This window comes from Hylaeus anthracinus, unplaced genomic scaffold (assembly GCF_026225885.1).
Source record: "Hylaeus anthracinus isolate JK02 unplaced genomic scaffold, UHH_iyHylAnth1.0_haploid 11555, whole genome shotgun sequence".
Taxonomy (NCBI): domain Eukaryota; kingdom Metazoa; phylum Arthropoda; class Insecta; order Hymenoptera; family Colletidae; genus Hylaeus; species Hylaeus anthracinus.
In genome coordinates, this window is record NW_026533974.1 from 1 (window position 1) to 22,522 (window position 22,522).

The 22,522-nt window shown below is 34.1% G+C and overlaps 1 protein-coding gene across 1 annotated transcript; it reads left to right on the top strand.

The window, feature by feature from the left end:
• Nucleotides 1-432: 432 nt before the first annotated feature.
• On the top strand, nucleotides 433-21,159 carry LOC128896569 (pleckstrin homology-like domain family B member 1). The gene is made up of 4 exons (XM_054159937.1): nucleotides 433-728; nucleotides 6,295-6,459; nucleotides 12,204-12,461; nucleotides 19,294-21,159. The coding sequence occupies exons 1-4, from the start codon at nucleotides 666-668 to the stop codon at nucleotides 19,480-19,482; spliced, it is 675 nt and encodes a 224-aa protein (XP_054015912.1). The 5' UTR covers nucleotides 433-665; the 3' UTR covers nucleotides 19,483-21,159.
• Nucleotides 21,160-22,522: the final 1,363 nt, after the last annotated feature.

Here is a 22,522-nt window from a genome sequence, read left to right on the forward strand (position 1 = left end):
TATGTAACTGCACAATCGGTTTGCTGTTACTATTTTTGTCACAAAAACGCTATTTTAATTCTCTACTGATTGGCCTAACCTGTGGCATAGTTGCTAGGTTCGTCCAAATGAATGAGTAAATATCAAAGTTTCATGAAAATCGGCGACCAACAGTTCCCCCTCGGCAGTCCTCACTGCTGAAAAGCGTGGCACACGAATGACGCATGTTCTGCGATCGGCACGCAGAAGCGTCACCGTCCCCAGTCTCTCCCTTTTTGTTAAACAAACGCATAATCGCGGGAACGTTCGGTGCATGAACAATTTTACCCGTGAATGAGTCCAACGGGTGGGCCGCGATTTTTTCGTGCGCAGAAAGACGTGTCGACGCCGCGACGGAGAGAGGGAGACGTCGCATTTTAACCCGCGAATAATACCGATGAACATTCGTCCGCCGGCATCAGTCTTTCGCCGTCGTTCATCCAGTTTTAAACGTCGACGAGAGTACCTGGAAAGAAGATCGAGTGTCTTGGAGCCAATCGAGTCCTTTTTGCTCTAACAAAAGAACATTAGACGTCGGATAACTACTGTTTCGGGTAGCGAACGGATCCTCTTCTTCTTTCACTCTTGTCGTAGCACCGCTGTCGTATTGTTCTCGTTGTTTGTACATAGTTGTATCGTCGTTAAGAATGTCTCTTATGTGGATAAGTTACATGAAGAACAGAACTAAGAAGCACGTCCGTAGACGACGCGTAAGTGATAGATTTTCTTTTTGTTTAGTTTTGTTTAGTTTTGTATGCTTTGCATTACCCTCCATGTTTCCTTCTGTGTTCGTCGTTTTATCCTTTTTCTTGATCCTTGTTTCAGCCATGAATCCAGCTCGGGACGACTCTTTTTTTTTGCAATTTTTGAATCATGCCTTGCTCGCTCGATATTTTTTTCCGCTACACGGAGAAATAAAGGTATGAGCTGCGCGTGGAATTTATGAGACACAAAGTGGGATTGTGTATTGTTCGGATGCTAAAAATAGTAATAGACGCATGAGATTATCCTTAACACAGACATCATAACCGAGGAATTTGTATTTTTATATTAGAAACAATAGTTTTGCTGTGCGTGTGTGTGGAATTTTCATATGACGTCAATTAGTATATGTGCCAAAATAGTTCTGTAATAAATTTTTATTGAATTAACGTGAAAGAATTTAAAAATATCTTTTAGAATAATTCTAAATAGTAGGCGAATTAAAACTGTAATAAATTATTTGCGTTCTAAATATATATTTTTAATGATTTGTTTTAGAATAAATCTTAGCTTTGGAAAATACGGATAATACATTTTTTTAAATAGATTTTATCTAACACATTCTTGGTATTTTTGTTCAAGTAAATTGTATTAAAAAACAATGCGTACAGATACACGCAACGTATAAACTAATTTTTCATATCGTAGTTATTTTATACAAGCTTTTCTTGATACTACATTTTTTAATATCCCGTTTACAGAAATCACTAAATTTCAATACGTCAAAGTCGTTAGGGATTATGATGTTAAAAAGATTGTCCCAACATTTGAACCAACGTTACCATAAATCTTGAAACTCACAATTCCTGCGCAGTGTATCTATTATTTGCCAAATTCGAAGAGGAATGTATGCCTTACACGATTCTCTTTTAGTTTCCTTTTTAACTAAGAAATATTAACAACCTTGCTCAAACTTAGCTTTACCTTCTAACATGTGAATTTTGTTTAATGTTTCAAAATAATCATTATTTCGTCATTATTGATATATTCATAAATTAGAGTTGAACAAGTTACTATTAAGTATCTCCGAAAAAGTTTTACCGAAAATGTTTTTATTATGTTCTCCATTGAGCACGTTATGCAATACGAGGTTAATGACTGTTAGGAGATGATGTAAAGCAGTAATGAGTGTCAGTTCATTTGAACTGGTAGAATTACGTGCACGTATGCTTCCATTGTTCTCAAACGTTCGCATAGTTAATTCCGTGGTGATTTATAAAACGAATAAACACATATTACATGCTCGTTTCGAAGAAAATACAAATTTATTTGATTGTATATTATTATTTAATATATTATTTACAAATTTGTAATATTGTTAGTAATATAGTTTAGATAAAAGGTGACAAGCTACAAATATAAGTAGTATCAGCAATATTGAAAATTAAGAGTGCAATTCTTATACTAATACATTTAGTACTCGTAGAAGTTTGATTTGTAGGAGAAATGTAACGCCAATTGTTTTAAACGAACCTTCTTAATTAGAAATAAAGTAATAGTACTAGTCATATGGTGAAATAGTGGCGCTAATTAATTAAAATACATGTTATTTTTCTTGTTACTGCATAGTACTCTTACTTACATAATGAGGATTAAAAGTACTATACAATAATCAGGAAAACAACATCACGTATATGTGTGACATGATTTATATTAATTCCATTTCAATCATAATTTAATAAGACAAAAATAGTACTTTTATTTATATATAGTATATGGTAGAAAAAGAATTATTATTATTAATATTTATAATGACATAGTTTTATGAATATAATGATGAATAAACAAAACGAGCTATATATATCTAATATAAATATAATTAATTAGAACCATTATTCTATCATACGATCACAGCCATTACTTTATTTTTAATTGGTGAGGTTCTTTTCTCCATATTATTCCTCCTTATTTTTAATTTTTTTAATAATAAATTAATTAAAGTTGCGTTTATTTTAAAATGTAAATCCAAAGTGCATGTATATGTGTGCACAGACTCTTCGTGTTTAATTTCTATTTTACAAACATAATTCAAATCCTTAATAAATATATTAAATTGTGAGGAAAATACTGTTAACTTTGATATTATGTAACTTTGAAGCTTGTTCTTGTAATAAATATTTCTTTTGACATGTTCAACAAAAATCTGTTGAATCATACGTGGTTCGCTTTCAAATCAATTAATGTTTCGCCCCGTTTCGTCGTGCTATTCTTTGGATCGGTGCGTGACGCTTTTAAATGCGAACGGGTTTCGTTGTGAAGAACAAAAAAAATAACACGAGCCCTTTAACGAATGGAAGAACGAAGACAAAAGGCGGATCGTCGCACTCGCCCACGCCGCTCGCGACTCCTGCTTCATTGCACAAATTTTTCTCGTTAACTGTGCTTAACAGCATGCTGCAGACCGACCACGAACGCCTGTTTGAGTTATTTCCAGCAATCCATTAATTCCCGTCCTTTACACGCTACAAAATGAAAATTTACGAGACATCTTATGTCCGATCAGTTCATAAATTCGTTTGTAATTTTTAACCACCTCTGTTTAAAGAAGAACAATGATTTTATTTATTATTTTTTGATTAACAGTTCGTGAATTCAACTGTAATTCTTATACACTGCTTTTTAATGACAACAGTGAATTTATTTTTATTTATTAATTAACATCAGTTTATAAATTTTATCTACTTATTATTTTTCTTTTTTTTTTACTTTGTTATACATTGCAATGTACTACTTCAACACCTAATAATTATTTATTTAATCTTAATCATTGAACTGATTAGTTGATTATGAAGAAAAGTAAGATCTCTCTAGTTTTTAAAGTTCAAATCCCCACTAATCACGTTGCAGGTTTTGTTTCGTATCTTTAACTCTCCACTGTCCCTTTCTCGCATCATTGTAGCGAATCTATTTCCCATTACCAGACATGATACGATAAAAAAAAAATGGTTGGTATATTTAGATAATAAGAGAAGCGTAGATGTTTCATCGTTATACACAATTGGCTACTGATAACGGCAGAAATCTTGTCAGTCAGTGACCAATGTTTATTCTGCGACGTTACGGTAAATGGGCCGTAATATTTATTTCGTTGGGTAAATCTTTTCTTAAAAAAAAAATCGAGATTCCTAAAAAATAGGAATTTTCAATAACAATAGTTATAAACAATAAGAAAAATCATTTTTGCAAAGAGATCATCTCGAAAACGAGTCCGGCAGCAAAATGTAAAGGATTTCATCCATTTCATCGAATTCAGGCCGAACGTACGTGAAGTAGTACAATTTTGCGATAAAAATGTCTTTTTAAGCTTTTAAGAGGCAACGAAGCCCTACCAGATGCAAGAATTCCGTTTCGGAATAAGAAGCAATACAAAATTTTTCGGTTTTTTGCAACAAAAAAAACGGGTAAAAGATGAGAAATCTCAAAATTTTTTGATAATGGGACCACCCCGGAGACATGCTTTACAAGATGCAACAGGTTTCATCCTGATTGGTCAAGCCGTCTGGACGTAATCGAGTAACATACATAAAAAAAAAAATGTACATGTCGAATTGAGTAACCTCCTCCTTTTCGAAGTCTGTTAAAAATTGGTACATCATACTGAGACAGTAATGAAAGCGTATGCAAAATTCCAGATTAATATCTTGTATACTTTCTTCAATAAAAAATGCTGATGAAACCGCATTTGTTGGCCCGAAGAAAAGCAATTCCTCCCTCAAATTGACGAGCAGATAAAAATATTAGCAACGAATTTATAGCCAGCACTGACACTTTTAAGGCTTACCGCGATATACGAACCTGATTCCAACGCAACACTCGGAAGCACGTGTGAAAAATGTACCGCGCACTTCCGTTCCTTTGCAACGAAGCCCAGAATTATTTCTGTTGACCGAAAAGATTTTTTAAACGAGACGCGTAAACAGGTGCGCCACGGTGCTCTTCGCATTGGGATTTATAAATATAACCGTGGCTTAGAAGCGAATATGCACCTCTGCCCGTATTGTCTCGGCCTCCTTAGAGGCGATACGTGCACGTTTTCATATAAGTTTTTCGTGTTTTGTTGTCGATTAAATAACGGTTTTAAGAGGAAAACCAAATTTGGAGGCCAAATATTAAGTGTTTTTCGTGATTTTCTTTTTACAGGGAAAAGTTAATTAATTCCTTTTTAACTTTAAGGATATTTTAGGTGTGTTTTAAAGAACATTCGGAAATTTTTTCAATTCATTTCGAAGTTTGAACAGAAATCTTAGAGACATCAGCTGTACACTGTAGCAAGTTTTCGTCCCAGTCTGTTATCAGTGAAAATTCTAGGGGTCACAATTGTTATCTGATATCAACGAAACTTTTTTCTTACATAGTTAACGTGTTTTCTAAGAATGCGAACTAAACTGTGGTCAAAAAAGTTGAAAATTGAATTTTCTAGAAGTGTTTAAAGAAAAAGTATGAATTTTTATTACTTTTTTTGTCGTTATTTTGAATAGAAAAAACATACCTGAAACAATAATTTCATTCGAATGTTTAGTTCATATTCAAAGCATTTAAATAAAGAAAACGTATGTAAAGTTTGAAAACGGTCGGTCGATTAGTTTTTGACTCATCATTTTCACGGACTGGAAAAATGTAGTTTCGAAAAGAAACGCGATATCTCAAAGATGTCTGCTTGAATTGAATTGAAAAAATAACCAAATATACATTAAAATATACCTAAAATATTTTAAAAGATATAATAACATTGCTTAAATTCTTCTCTCTAAAGAAAATATCTCAAGGAACACTTAACTAGCACTTAATTACCATTTTACGCAAAAACTAGGATGAAATCTAACAAATTTTTATGTAGATTAAATAATTTGGACGAAATTTATTTGCAAAATATAATTAACTATGAATCTCAATTATATGTTTGTTACTATTTTCCATCAAAAAACATAGCTCAATATTTGTTTCTATACTGTATTCATTTATATACCTAATTTAATAGATCTCCAATGTTAATATGATATTAATTTAATAATTAACCAATTAGAACTAACTATACTTTGAAAACAAAACTCTAAATTCTCAAATTTACATATAAATTTATTTAATTCTATTATACTTTTTTTCGTTGAAAATTCTAACATTCATCTATGAAATTAAATATGTACATTTCATTCTTATATTTGTTGATTTTTGTAAGATGTCTTGAAAGGGAAGCGTCGAAGTAATGACAAAAGTACTCATCAAGATTGTCTAATATTTTTCCACTTTAATGCATAAAGTCTATACAATGAAAGCAATTCTTGTAAGGTACGTTAAAGAAATTTGCGGACATTGTGTACGGAATTTGCGGACATTGTGTACGGTGTTTCTTGATGAAGACATGAAGTATCTTTGAAAGTCGTCCCATTTATTATTTAGTCGAAGTCTTTATTAATTCGTACACATATAAACAACCCAGAAACTATTCCTTTTTGAAAGGATAAAATAAAATTAATGAAAAACAGAATCGATACGCGATAATCATTATTGTTGCAGATGAGAGACGATCGGAGAACATCGATGGAAGGCGAGAGACTTAGCAATAACAGTGGAGGAATAATCGACGGAAACGGAAGTCGTCCTCTTTCACAAACTTCCAGTGAAATGGACACCCTTGGACCGCTGCAATCAGTCAAACATCGTGAAAAGGCTAAACTACAGGTACAGTATTCAGTTGGCTTATAAATTTAATTTTTAGGGAACTCTCTCATCAAAACTGTAACTTAACCCTTTCGTTACGGATGCCGACTATAGTCGGCGGCCGCGTGACGACCTGTGTGTACGGGTGCCGACTAAACTTAAATCTTTTAATATCGTAAACTTGTCAAAATTAGAATAATAATCGTTTTCAATAACAAAATACAATTGTATATTGTATTTGTATATTGTATAATATATATATATAATATATGTATGTATATGTATATGTAAAAATATATACAGGGTGTCCCACAAATGTTGTAACACCTTGAAAGAGGTGGTTCGGGGGGTGATTTGAAACAACTTTTTCCTTAGCAAAAATGTTGTCCGAGGCTTCGTTGAGGAGATATTAACGGAAAATACTGACCAATCAGAGCGCGCGTATACCGTTGAAGCGGCCGCGGTAGCAAAGGCTACGTGCTGAGCGGCCGCGTCCAATTTCCTTCGATATGCGTCGAGTCACTTGTTCGCGTACGAACGCGGCCGCTCAGCACGTAGCCGTCGCTACCGCGGTCGCTCCAACGGTATACGCGCGCTCTGATTGGTCAGTGTTTTCCTTTAATATCTCCTTAACGAAACCTCGGACAACATTTTCGCTAAGGAAAAAGTTGTTTCAAATCACCTCTCAAACCACCCATTTCGAGGTGTTACAACATTTTTGGGAGACATATTTAGAGACGTAGTAGCGTCTCGACGCCAAGTACATGAAAAAATAGCCTCTCCATATATGCCTGGCGCTGGCGCTACCGCGTATCTTTTACTCGAGAAAACGCGATTCCAACCTAACTCGAAACTTCTGTCATTAATATCTCGTCATGCCTGCTCCATTTTCTAAATCTAAAGGGATTTTTCTGATGTAAATCGCACACAAGCTTTCGAATAAAACCAAAATCAATAAAATCGGTCCACGAACGACAGAGATATCGTAATATCATATCATGAATGTGTCAAAACGGCAGCATTTTTTTTCTTTTCCTTTGACAAGGAATTTTTCGTCAACACTTAGCCAATAGGAGCTAAGGCCGTTCGTCGATTCGTCGAGTCTCTGAATCAGTCGGCAAGGTTCGTCGGTCGGAATTGTAATATGGCTGTCACTCATGCCTCTCGTTCGTTTCTAGCCTGTAATTGTCAGTTTGGATTTGTGACATTTGGTTTCTTGCAACAAGACATTCTGACATGCATTGTGCGTACTTTTGAAAACTTAAAGGACTGAAATTGGAATTATAATACAATAAATTGTGCGTTACCAATAGTGGGTCTCTTTGTACATTTTCCCATTTTATTTATTAACATTTAAATTGTGCATACTTGTGAATCTTATTCTAATACAATAAATTGTGCGTTACACACAGTGGATCTCTTTCTTTATTTTTCATTTCATGTTTAACATTTCAATTTCTAGCCACAAGGCATTTTGCGTTGCATTATGTGTACTTTGGAAACATAAAAGACTGAAACTGGTATTATAATATAATAAATTATGGGTTAGAAATAGTGTAGACCTCTTTTTTCATTTCATACTTCTTTTTTAACATTTAAGTTTGTTACAACTTACACATACACATACATGTGTCTGAAGCCAGATATAGGAAAGAGACCAGCTTCAGTCCTTTAAGTTTCCAAAAGTATACAGAACGTATGGCAGGATGTCTCACTGCAAGAAATTTAAATGTTAAAGATGAAGCAAGAAATGAACAAAAGAAATCAACTATTTGTAACGCACAATTTATCAGATTGCAATATCAGTTTCAGTCCTTAGAATTTTCAAAAGTACACACAATGTATAGCAGAAAGTTTTGTTGCAAAAAATTTAAATAATGAGAAAATGAACAGAGATCCACTATTTGTAACACATAATTTATTGTATTACAATAACATAGAAAAAGAGAGATCAGATTTAGTTCTTTAAATCCTCAAAATTACGCACCACACATGACAGAAAGTCTTGTTCCCAGAAATTTAAATGTTACTGATAAAGTGATTACAATAATATAGAAAATGGGAGATCAGTTTGAACCCTCTAAGGTTTCAAAAGTACGCGGAACGCATTGCAGGTAGTCTCGTTGCAAGAAATTTATTAAAGAAGAAATGAGAAATGAATACAGAAATTAACTATTTCTAACGCACAATTTATTGTATTATAATACAGTTCATACGTTCACAGAACGCATGGCAAAAAGTCTTGTAACAAATTTAAATAATGAGAAAATGAGAAAATGAGAAAATGAACAGAGATCCACTATTTGTAATAGATAATTTATTGTATTACAATAATATAGAAAAAGAGAGGTCAGACTTAGTCCTTTAATTTCTCAAAAGTACCCACGACACATGACAGAAAATCTTGTTGCATTTAAATGTTACTGATAAAGTGATTACATTTTTTCTTTAATAAATTTCATGCAATGAGACTTCCTGCAATGCGTTCCGCATACTTTTGAAACCTTAAAGGATTCAAACTGATCTCCCATTTTCTATTATTTTAAGTCATTCGCTATACAAATTATCTTTGTAAAAAGAAGTGAGATCCCCATAAAAAACTTCAAAAAAGTAAAAAAATTACGCCAAGTACATGACAAAGTGGAGGACTCATGGAGTTATCATAGAAAAATAAAAGATCCCCATAAAAAAGTACAAGAAAGTAGAAAAAGATGTGGAATCAAAATGAGCTGCCAGTACATGAAGGTCCTTTCCAGTAAAGTGCAAGGTGACACTGTGTAACATAATATCAAATTCGGTGCTTTCCAACTATGCGCAGCTAAAATGCTGTGTTCAACAGTGCTGACGTTCAGACCCTAATGACAACTCATGCAAAGTGACTGCTCCGCACTTTGGAGGTGAAATGAAGAAGCTAAATAGTGTATCAACCACAAACTGAGACTGTTTAGATATTTGCCTAGATGTCCGTGGCCTGGAAGTAAAGATTTTCTTAGGGGGATCTCTACTTTTTCATGTACTTGGCGTAATTTTTTACTTTTTTGAAGTTTTTCATGTTAGGTCCACCGTAAAGTTCTGTACGTTCCGGTTGCAACAAGTTTCAACAAATATGCGCATATTCATTAAAAATGATATAAAAATTGCAATCGCGCTGGCAAGATGTCATAAATAACGATAAAAATTGTATTATTCAATCAAATTTATTCAAGGTATGAAAAATTTATTATTTTGTTTTAGTATAAAAATGGACAGAACTTTACGATAAACCTAATATATAATAGAAATCTTCAACAAATATAAATTATTACAAAGTAGTATAACGTGAAATTTTCACGTGGAGATAAGATTGCAAACCCATAAAATAATATGAAATATACAAAAAACCTGAATTGATTCTTGATCGGCAATTTTGATGAAATCATAAATATTTAAACAATAGGCATTATCATAGGTATTACATCGCGGAAAAAATCTGAAAACACACATACAGTGTTGTAGAAAGTATTCGTACACTGATCAATTTGCAAAAAAACTGTGTAAAATTGTAATTTATTAACTTATTTTTTATAAACAACGACATTCTACATATTCTCGGAAATCTCTAGAATAGATAGATTACAAAAAAAATTGCCATTTATGTAAGTTACGAAAATAACTAGAAAAAAACAATTAATCGATAAAAATGTTGAAGCAATAAGTATTCGCACAACTGTTTAAGAGTACTTTCCTGGAAATTTGATGTTTTCTAATTCGCACAGAGCAATAAACTAATGTGTTTACGTTACAAACTCTACTGTAAATGGTTCGACATAAGAATCGTACAAATACTTATTGCTTCTATACTTTTACCCACTTTTCGCATGTTTTTGTTAATTACGCAAATTATATTAATGTAAATGTTGTTTGGACTATATCTATCTTAGAGACTTCCGAGAATATGTAAAATATTATTGATTACAAAAAAAGAAGTTAAGAAACTACAATTTCACACAAAAGCTTTTTGGGAAATTGATCGGTGTTCGAATACATTCTATACACACTGTATCTTAACTATTTAGCAATGGATTACTCTTCGTTTCTTAAAGATGTATGCTTCCTGTATTCGTGCATTTGTATTGTAGAAAAGAAGCATGAAATTGAATTTTGTTTGCAAAGACGGCTTCGAAACGAGCTTATTCGAATAATCCAGACAGCTAAAGTACTCCGCAGGACTGACAGCTGTCGTCTTTTACAAATCTCTCGGCATGAGACTCTCTCATTATAGGCTCTATAATCATAAAAATAAACGTTCTTTGAGACGATGTTTCAACATTCACAGAAACGTGAAACGCATGTTAGTAGAGCTTTCAGCTTCTTTCATGTTCATGGTCCGATTGGCTGTCTACTCCTATCCTAGAGAACGGAAGAAAATAAAAACCCACTAGCATTCAAAGTACACTTTGACACCCTCGTTATCACTAGACTGCGGATCTTTATGCAAAATAAGGTCTTTGCGAACGTTCCTGCAAAAATTGAACCTAAATAGGAATTTCTTTTATTCTGCAAATATTGTAACATGAACTTTACTTTCAATCTTTTTTATATTCTTACATATTGTTCGCATTTTGTAAGTTCTTGTACATTCAAATGTCCTATAAATGCATAAAGATCCGCAGTCTAGTTATCACCATTCACTTGTAAGAGCTGTAAATTACAGAATCAATTTTCATTTTAATTTCATTTTATGTGGTCATTTTGGTTCCATCAGAAACGTTTAAAAAAACCCTATTATTGGATTGTTTAACAAAGCCCCCAAACATAATAGTATATTTACGAATACATTTTATAGTGATATTTCAGCTTAACATTTCAAAATGAAAATAGCACTTTATAGAGCTTTTCAAACTGCACAAAACACAATGATTGGTTTTCAACAAATTAGTTCATTTGCTGACTAATAAATACAAAATTTACGTAATCACAAATTACTGTCTGGCAATTGATTTTAACCGTATAACATTAAATATAACAATAACGTTTCAAGTATTCTAGCTAATTGTCCATGTTTGTACATCTCTATAATTATATGTTTATATAAAAACATATATTTAGTCATATTTAATATGGTATAATATGAATATATAACAAAATATGATATAATATAATCCAAAGTAAATCATAGAAATTTAGCCTAAAATTGCGTTACTTAAAGTTCCATAAAAAATACAAATATTAATATAATAAAAAACATCCTTCGTATTTCACTAGAAAAACGTATGATGATTATATAAAATGAGATTTAAGTAGATTTATTGAAAATTGGCGAGGCCAAAATGTCCACCGATCTTGAAAATGCTGTTTCGTGAAAAACGCATTTTCGTATATATAGAGAGTACTTTAAACAAAAAGAAAATTCGATTTTTTAAAACGACCATGCAACGAAGTTTTAACTAGGTAACCCAGAGAAGATAGAACAAACCCTAAGATTTTTGAAAGAAATCGGAATATACGAGGATATACTATAAATGAAATTAACTTGGAAATTATGTGTTAGTCGGTAATAACCTAAGGATTGATGCGACTGTAAATAAATAAATAAATAATAAGGCGGTGTAACCCCTTAAATGTTGGACGCTCGCATCGAATCCGTAGATTCTATTTTCACGTCGCGCGTTCCTTACATCCTGCTCGTGAAACGCGTGACGAATGACACCACCGATAGAATTACCATTTAACCGGGACAGTTCGTTTCACGGCTTGTAAATTCGATGATTGATGGACTTGTGCAGAGGCCGCTCACGAGATACCTCCCCATCAAGTCGGAGTCCCTGGACCTGAGGCATCACATTGAGACTGCCGGGCACCAGTTACCCCTGATACACGATGTCACGGTCGACACGACCAGTTGCAGCGGTTATCTGTCCAAGATGAGCAAAAAGTTCCACCATTGGAACAAACGGTGGTTCGTCTTCGACAGGAAGAGGAAGACCTTGTCGTACTACAGCGACAGCTCCTCCAGGAAGGCGCGCGGAGTGATCTACTTCCAGGTAGGATCACAGAGTCATAAGAATAGTTTTCTTTCATTTCTCGAAAGACATTAGATATTAAGTGTAATAATTGAATCTGCCCCTTTATAGTCGAACATTTATGATTGTATTTTAAGTGAAAATATTTTCTCGTTACATTACTTACTACGTTACATTATCAACCTGATCTCCATTATAGCAAATCTATATACAGTGACTCACGAAAGTATTTGAACACTTAGTACGGAATACTTTATTAATTAAAATAACTATATTATATAACATTTACTGCAATAATATTAACACTGTAAGGAGATACGACTCTGCAGATTATATAGGTAAAGTTTCAAACAAATCGAAATATGTAAACAATAGATTTGAATTATTTCTTGTTAAGATAGAGATTGTTGGAGCCACAAAAGTATTTGAACAAGTAATTTTTAAATCTTTAATATTTAGTAGGTCCGCATTTGGCACGAATAATATCCTGTAAGCGAGTGTGCATACTGTTTACTAACTTTTCTGTAATACTTGGCGAAATAGAATTCCAACCTTGGAGTATTTTTTCCTTTAAACTTGTTTTGGATGTGGACTTGGTTAGAAGGAGTGGTGTGGCGTGTATGGGTGGCGAGTGCTATGAGTGTTAAAAGCGATTTAAGTAATAAGAATGCGATAGGTATACACATAGAGTAAAAGAATTAGGTAGAGTATAAGGGGGAGAGGAAGGGTACGTAAAGGCGAAGTTTAATATAAAGAAATAGGGGTGTTAGAGGTGTAATTCTGCGGGTCGGACGATTGTCTGATAGGTAGAGGTTATGGTTAACGACGGCCATAGAGCAGGACAAGAGAGCTCGGACGAAGAGGAAACAGTAGGTAAAGCAGGAGCGTTAGAGAAAAGTGCGGTGGAGACGAGAAGTACAAGAAGAGGGCGCCCAACAAACGCCGAAAAAAACACCGAAACACGAGAAAGAGAAGGAGAGAATGGAGAAATATATAACCAGAGGTAGGAAAGAGATAGTGGAGGACAGGAGGGAGGCCACGGCGGGAAACGCAGGCAATGAAGAAATATTGAAAGTATTAGCAGGATTGGTTGAAGAAATAAGAGGTCTGAAAGACGAAATGCGTACAAATAATAATAGGATAACGGAAGAAATTAAAGAAATTCGGAAAGAAATGGGGGAGAAAGAAATAGGATGGGAGTTTAAAGTAAAAGGAATGGAGAAAAGAATGATGGATGTGGAAAGCAAAGTAGAGCGGATAACAAAAGTGGGAGAGGGAAACAGCTACTTGAACTCAGAACAGGAAAGAAGGGAATCGGAGGAAAATATTAAGGCAGTAGTGGTTAATAAGGTTGAAAAAGAGATGAGTGGGGAAGTGGTAAAGATAAAAGGGTGGATGGAAAAACATGAAAAAATAGAACGGAGAAATAATGTAGTAATAAAGGGTCTAGAGATACGGCAAGGAAATGTAAAAACGCAAATTGAAGATTTTCTAGAGAAAGAATTAAAAGTAAGAAGGAAGATAAGTTGGGTGACACAAATCGGTAGGAAGGAAAGGTGTGTATTAATACTGGGATTGGGAAATTGGGAGGACAAGTAGGAGATCATAAGATACAAAGATAGGTTAAGAGGCACAAAGGTCTTCATGCATCACGATTTAACGAGGCATGGGAGAGAAATTCAAAACAAGCTAGTAGCAATCGCTAGGGAAGAAAGAAGAAAATGGAGGGAGGTGAAGGTAGGATACCAAAAAATAAGGGTGGATGGGAGATGGGCTCAATGGCAAGAAAGTTGGACAACAGTACCGGTTGAAAAGAGGATGAAAATTGAAGATAGAACATGGAGGATTTTTTCGGTTTACAATGGTCAACAGTGGAAGAAATTAGCAAGGAAGATGGAAGAAGTGATTAAAGAAGAAGAAGGAGAAATACCGTTAATAGGCGGGGATATGAATGCAAGAATAGGAAGAGAGGGTAAGGTAGAGACTAGTGAGACAGTGAAGAGAACGGACAACAGAAGGAATCCGACAGATCTAACGAAAAATAATGAAGGAGAGCAACTGCTAAAAATGGTTAAGGAAAGAGGATGGCATATAGCGAATGGCAATATTACAGGAGATGAGGAAGGAGAATGGACGTATGTAGGTGCCAGAGGAGCAACGGTAATAGATTATGTGATCTGTAATGAAAAGGGGCTAGAGGAAATGGTACATCTTAAGGTGGAGGACAGAATAGAATCTGACCACCAACCTTTGGTTGCTACAGCGAGATTACAGGCGAGAGCGGATATAGGTGGAAGGGAGGAAGAGACCGAAACTGTCCAACAAGTGATCTGCTGAGGAAAGGAAAGCATAGAGCAATATAAAAGTAAAATCAGGAACATACAGGTTGCTGAAGGAAATGGAAAGCCAGGTTGGCAACAATTAAAGGCAGCGGTTTTGCAAAGTATGGATAAAAGAATAGTCAGAAGGAAAAGAAGAAAACCAGGACATAAATTTTGGTGGGACAAACAGTGCAGTAGAGAAAAAAGAAAGGTGAAGGTAATGTATAAAAAATGGAAGATAGAAAAGTAACAAGAGAAGAGTATTTGAGAAACAAAGCAGAGTTTCGAGAAATGTGTAAGAGGAAGAAGGTGGATAAAAGGGAGGAAGAGATAGAGAAAATAAGAAATGTAAAAACAGAGGGGCAAGTTTGGACATAGATCAATAAAGAAAGGAAAAGAAATACAGAAGGAGCAACATCCATAACGATGGGAGAGTGGTTAAACACTTTGTAGAACTCCTGGGTGGGACGGAGAGAGTGAATGAAGAGGAAAGGAGAGAGTTAGGAGTAGAAGTCGAAGAAGAAGACGAACTAACGGACTGCGAGATTGAAGAGGTAATGAAGAAGATAAAGAGGAAAAAGCTGCCGGAGAAGACGAAATACCAGGCGAGGCGTGGGTGCATATGGAAGGTGAGGCGAAAAGGAAAATTTTCGAAATAATAAAAGAGGTGTGGAGAGGTGGTGGTTTGCCGGACAAATGGAGAAATGGAGTTATTGTGCCTTTATTGAAAAAGGGGGATAAAGAAGAGGTAACAAATTACAGAGGAATAACATTACTCAATTCGGTGTACAAGATCTACGCAAACATCCTAAACAAGCGGCTAAAACGCGACGTAGAGGAAAAAGGGATTTTACCCGATATTCAAGCGGGATTTAGGAAACAAAGAAGCACGATGGATAATGTATATATCCTGCAACATTTGGCGGAGAGGGTGACGATTAAAAAGAAGGACAAATTGTATGCTTTGTTCGTAGATTTGAGGGCGCCCTTTGATAAGGTCAATAGGACAAAGCTATGGAAAGTGATAGTGCAGAGAGGAGTAAGAAAAGGACTAATCAAAAGATCGAAAGAATTATATGAAGAGACCTCGAATACGATTAGGTATAACAGAAAGGTATCAGGACGGTTTCAGACAGCAGACGGAGTCAGACAAGGATGCCCTCTGAGCCCGCTGTTGTTTACAATTTTCATCTCGGATTTAGAGAAAGAATTCAGGGCTGGCTAGGCGGGAGGAGCATAGTATGTGGCAAGGAAAAAGTGTGGTCAGTGGCATATGCTGACGACTTAATGCTACTGGCAGAAAGGTTAGAAGAAATGGAAGAAATGATAAAAAGATTGGATAGATTTTTAGATAAGAGAAGCTTGATTTTGAACACGACCAAAACAAAAATAATGATCTTCAGCAAAGGAGGAGGTAGGGTGAAGAAAACGAAATGGCTATGAAAAGGGCAGGAAATAGAGTCAGTCAAGAGTTTTACATTCTTAGGGGTCAAATTTCAAAGAAATGGAGACATGATAGAACATGTGAGAGAAAGGGCTAAAAAAGCCAACGTACTGATACGGCAAGTTTGGGGCATCGAGGAAAGAAAGTTTAAAGACTGTTTCAAGTGGAAGGTATTTATGTTTGATCGTGTAGTCAAGAGCATGATGTTGTATGGGGCGGAACTATATGGGTGGAAAGAAAGGGCGGAGTTGGAAAGAGTGCAATATAAATTTGTGAGATGGATTCTAGGTTTAAGCAGAGAAACGCCAAGATATATATTATTAGCAGAAACAAAAAGAGAAAAGATTAGAATAGAAGCAGGAAAGAAAGCTCTAAAGTTTGAAGAGGGAATTAGAAAGGCAGTAGGAAAGAATTTAGTGAAAGAATGTCTTAGAGAAAAGGAACAGGGAAGGACAAAAAATGGTAAAGAAAGGATAGAGTATGGCATACGAAACGAATATAGTCAGGAAGGGATTAGGAGATTGAGAGGGGAGAGTGATAGAGTAACTCTGGAACTGGTGAATAGGGATAGGGAAAATCAGGAACAAGTGCAGTTTAACCAAATAAGAGAGGCTAAATATAACAGTAGGTATAGATATTTATTTACGGGCCAGAGGCCAGAGTATCTAAGGAAAGATGGAAAATTAAACAGCCAAAGTTTGATGACAAAGGCAAGGTGCGGAAATTTAGAACCTTGGAATAGATATTGACTTGCGAGTGAGGAGAGAAGGTGCGAGTTTTGTGGAAGGGGGTAAGGTTCTCTGAAGCGCTATTTAGCAGATTGCGACGAGCGAGAAAATGCTAATATAAGTATAGAAGAGCTTGTAGAGGGTAGGTTTACCCTCGCAGCCGAAAGGCTGAAATTAATAAACTTACTACTTACTACTACTTGTTTTGGATGTTATATTAAATTTTTGTAATTCTTTCGCCATTATTGCCCATAGATGTTCAATCGAGTTCATATCAGGGCTTTGTGGTGGTGTATTATACATACATAATCCATTCCTTACCAATTTTTGCAATGTGCTTAGGATCATTATCCTGCTGAAAGTAAAAGTCTTCGTATATACCCAATTTTCTTGCACTATCCTTTAAATTTTCTTGTAAAATATTCAAATATTTGTATTTATCCATTGTTCCTTCTATGAAGGTCAAATTCCCGGTCGCGTTTGCCGCCATACATCCCCAGATCATAACTGAGCCACCCCATGCATCACCGTAGCACATAAGTTCTTTGGTCCATCTCTGTATTTGCTTGTCTCTAAACAAAATTGCATCCGTCTGACCCAAAGACGTTAAATTTTGATTCATCTGAAAATATCACTTTATTCCAGAATACAGAATCTTTACTAATAAATTCTTTGGCGAACTTCAATCTTTTCTTTTTATTAGTATCACTAATATATGGCTTCTTTCTGGAAACTCTGGCATGATAATCATTTTCACATAGCACTCTTCTGGACAATTCTGGATGCACATCTTTATTAAAATTCTGTTTAACTATTGTTTCAAGTTTTGTAGCAGAAAGCTTTGGATTTTTTCTTTATTTCGGGAAGCAACGCTCTTTCTTCCCTTTCGGTTAATTTCTTTGGTCAGCCTGAACGGTATTTATTTTTTAAAGTTCCTTCAGATTTCCATTTTTTAATAATATCATGTATCGTAGATCTATTTATATTTAATAATTTACTTATTTCACCATACGTCTTTCTTTCTTTACGCCACTCGACAATTAATTTTCTCTTACTTTCAGAAGTTTCAGATGTTTTAGGATACATGATCAATATCGTACTATCTCACAATGAATGCTAGACTCAGACTGACAAATGTATGTACGATGATGACTAACAACAATCAATGTTTACATTTAGCGACCGAAAAACTGAGTTTCCATTGATTCTTGGAACTCACTCTTGTGTGTTCAAATACTTTTGTGGCTTCAGCAATCTCTATGTTTACAAGAAGTAATTCAAATCTATTGTTTACATATTTCGATTTTTTTGGAACTTTACCTATATGATCTGCAGAGTCGTACCTCCTTACAGTGTTAATAATATTTCAGTCAATGTTATATAATATACCCGTTGTAATTAATAAAGTATTTCGTACTAAGTGTTCAAATAGTTTCGTGAGTCACTGTACGTAACTTAAGTCTCAACCTGATGGCCATTACAATATACCCAATATACTCCTATATGAAATTCAGTAGGTAACACATTTTGCTTATTGTTCGTCCTCTAACAAATTACAAGTGTACCTACTCGGCAATTGTTAGGTGTAGAAATTGATTTTCATGTCTTTATATTTGATTACTTATAACTAGATTGTGGATTTTTATGCATTTATAGGAAATTTGAATGTACAAAGAACTAAACATTGCACACAATATGCAATAATATAAAGAGGTATTAAAAGAAGAGTAAAATAAATTCCTATTTAGGTTCAATTGTTGTGAGTAATTTTGCGAAGATTTTATTTTGCATAAAGATCCGCAGTTTATTTATAACTCGAGCTTGAATAAAAATCTTTACCCTCCATTTTGTTATGTTAAATAATAATGAAGCACGCAGATTGTTTCAACACTTAGTTTTCCACCTAGTATGTCCTTTCTTGGAATGTGTGACATCTGATTAAAAGATATATGACTTTTCTTTATAGATAAATGATACATTAGAAAGGCACAGAATTATTTTCTGTACCTAATATATTGACAACTTTCAAAAGCGTAGTTTTTCACTACCAAAATAAAAATTCGAGTTTAATGAGGAAGCCATTGTGGCTGGTGGTTGGTCACGTGAAAATCATAGCTATATTCAATCTCTCTCTCTCTCTTTTTTTTTTTTTTTTTTTTTTTAACAATCATCTTAATAAGAGATTTATTTCCTGGCGTTCATTATACAGGATGTTACGTTAAACCGAAATGGTTAAATATCTCGTGAGAGGAATGAAGCTATTAAAAAACTGTTTTAACAAAAGTTATTTACTCACGCATATCTTTAATGCATTTTTAATTTGTTGAATTATTAACGGTTTAATATACTTTTCTGTTTAGTCAATCGAAGAGGTATACGTGGACCACATGAACACCGTACGATCGCCACAACCCTCGTTGACTTTTATCATTAAAACATCGTCCAGGCTATATCACTTAATGGCCCCGAGTGCAGAGGCTATGCGTGTTTGGGTAGACGTCGTGTTCACCGGTGCCGAGGGATATCACGAATTCGATCACGGAATCTGATAAATTAACCCTTCTACGTTTCTGGTCAAGATTCATTTCACAAGGAACACGGTGTAACGTGAATTCGCGCCTGTACCCCAAGCAGGCCTAGAAAATAGGATCCGTGATTCACTTGAAGACATGGTCTCCAGTCTAGATACAGTTGCCATTTTTTCAAATGAAATTTAAATCATACTACGTCAAAGCAACAACGGGTCTCTGGAAATTTGTCAAGAAAATTGATAATTGCAATGGCTCTCGATTACTTATTCAGACAGCTGTGCCTGGATTAAGATTCAAGCAATAGCATTTACGTATGAAACATGAATATTGGGTGCGGTGATCTATGCCATTGAGAACGATGAAAAGTGTTTTAGCTTAAAAAAAAAAATCAATACAAGGGCCCAAGAATGAATGATAGTAAAAGATGATGAACTTCCGGATGACTTACATGGTTTGAGAAAGTAATTGAGAGTTATAAAGTGTATGTTTGATTATCTGTGCCAATAAGTTTAAGAACGAGGGCATTAGTGGTACGGCATGCAAATGTATTATTCATTCGAGTGCAAAGTAATCACGACTTCATTCTATTTAAAGAAGGAAAATGAATTTTATAGAATTTACTGTTAAAGTTTTGTAGACATTTTTAATCTAGTCTTCCAGCATAGATACTTTCAAGAACACTTCGAAAAGAGATCTTTGACAATAGTCCAGCATGTGTTCTAGAACGAAGCAGAGGTCAAGTCCCTGAAAAACTGTAAATATGTCCCATTTTACACACTTAGTTCGACACTTTTAACGAATGTTTTGATACTTCATAATGCCAAGGATTGTATGGAACAAAATCTTCCATGCCTTTGTACACTCAGTGAAATTTTTTGAACATGCATATATGGTTCTCATAACTCTGTTAGATACATATTGTTGCATACAGTTACACGTGCATTCTTCAACCATAGTGACAATTGTATAAGTTGTCATATCATTACAGAGATAACATTGAATTTTACAACTGTATATGCCCACTATTGAGTTACAAAATACGAGTATTCCCATTGTACAGGATGATTACATTTAATTTACAAAATCGTTTTTAAATAATGAATAAGTCCGTGAAAAGCATATTGGGAATGTGAGTAGTCTTTAATACATATTTACAATTTATAGAAATCGCAATTATGTTACATCATGAAGTAATACTATACAGAAATCAACTGTAATTCCCTAAAATTGTTTAACAGCTACCTAAATTTTAAGACGAGGAATATCTTTAATTATCATTAAAATAACTGAATATTCCTAGTAATTTACAGTACAACTAGGAAAACATAAAAACGACTTGACCGATTCGCATATTTTACGAACGTTTATAATTCTCCTACTTCTTTCTTTATTGGCTATCTGAATTTTGTTATATAATCGCTTCGGTTCGCAACTACGAATAACGATGTCAATTTTTAACATGAAACATACATCGTAAGATTGGTCAATTTTGATAGAAATATCATGTTACTAAATTAAAATAAATTATATACTGTATCACACCTCGTGCGTACATATTTTTGGATATATTTACAAAAGATATTAAAATGCTCCTTATTAATAAACTGTACACGCCTATTAACGAATGTATAAATACCTGAATATTTTAGAGGTACATGTCTTGTATAATAAAGCAAAGATACATATTTACAATAATGACTTTCATTTCTTATTAATATTTTAATGTACTTAATGCTAATGATAAATATGAAGTAAATCGTAAAATAAAATGTCATTATCCTTTTAACCCTTTGACTGCGGGACGATTTTCGCGGAAAATTCTACGAAGCGCGTCACTCGGACAAGGTCGCGATCTTACAAGGGAACATATCCAATTGTCACAGGCCGATTTTGATCAAATTTACGTGGTAGATAGTTCTCAAAAAAAATATGTGACACGTATTTTGTTTTATCGGCAATCGTCCATATTGAACAGGTGAAAATAGTCCCTAAAGATGGGGTTGAATACCATGTTTTTTTTTAAATATCTTGAAAACTAGAGAAGGTTGGACAAACATTTTTTTTCAAAAATATGCGTTTTTGAATGGGTAATTTACTCTTTTTCTGTTAATTTATGTTACTAAATATTGTTTCTCATTCGTGAAAATTTATATGTGTAAACTAGAGGTTAAAATTAAGGATGCATGTTTTTGGAAATTTTGATTTTCACCATATAACAATAATAATTATATTGAATCGGGAATTCTTTCTACCGCGCCAGAAGTGTGGCTTCTTTATTATGTTTGTTTTCATAAAGTATGCAAGATTTTAATTTGAAATGTTACACACGTTTCTAGTATTACATTTATATGTATTCGTCGATAAATCTTTTCATAAAAATTTGTACATCTTTCTAAAATAATACCAGAGTCGTGTGTAACATTTCAAATTAAAATCTTGCATACTTTATGAAAACAAACATAATAAAGAAGCCACACTTTTGGCGCGGTAGAAAGAATTCCCGATTCAATATAATTATTATTGTTATATGGTGAAAATCAAAATTTCCAAAAACATGCATCCTTAATTTTAACCTCTAGTTTACACATATAAATTTTCACGAATGAGAAACAATATTTAGTAACATGAATTAACAAAAAAGACAATTTTCCAAAAATAAATTACACGAATAAATAAATAAACAATTTTTTTGACATGAGTAAATTGCCCATTCAGAAACGCATATTTTTGAATAAAACTTTTTGTCCTAGCTCCTCTAGTTTTCAAGATATTTAAAAAAACATTGTATTCACCCCCAACTTTAGGGGCTGTTTTCACCCTTTCAATAGGAACGATTGGCGATAAAAAATACGTGTCAAATAATATTTTGAGAACTATCTACCACGTAAATTTTATCAAAATCAGCCTGAGACAATTGGATATGTTCCCTTATTAGTTAAGCACCCCGTGTAAGTAGCAAAATTTTTTAATTCGTTAAAACAACATTCATTACAACGCGCTAAAGATATTATGACGAATTTTTCATATGACACGATTCTCGTAGAACGCGCTATAAATA

Bases quoted from the DNA above. Each gene is read 5' to 3' on its own strand.
- LOC128896569 (XM_054159937.1), top strand. From the start codon at position 666: ATGTCTCTTATGTGGATAAGTTACATGAAGAACAGAACTAAGAAGCAC. The intron at 729-6,294 runs GTAAGTGATAGA...TTATTGTTGCAG, and splicing joins AGCACGTCCGTAGACGACGC to ATGAGAGACGATCGGAGAAC. The intron at 12,462-19,293 runs GTAGGATCACAG...TTTTCTGTTTAG, and splicing joins GCGGAGTGATCTACTTCCAG to TCAATCGAAGAGGTATACGT.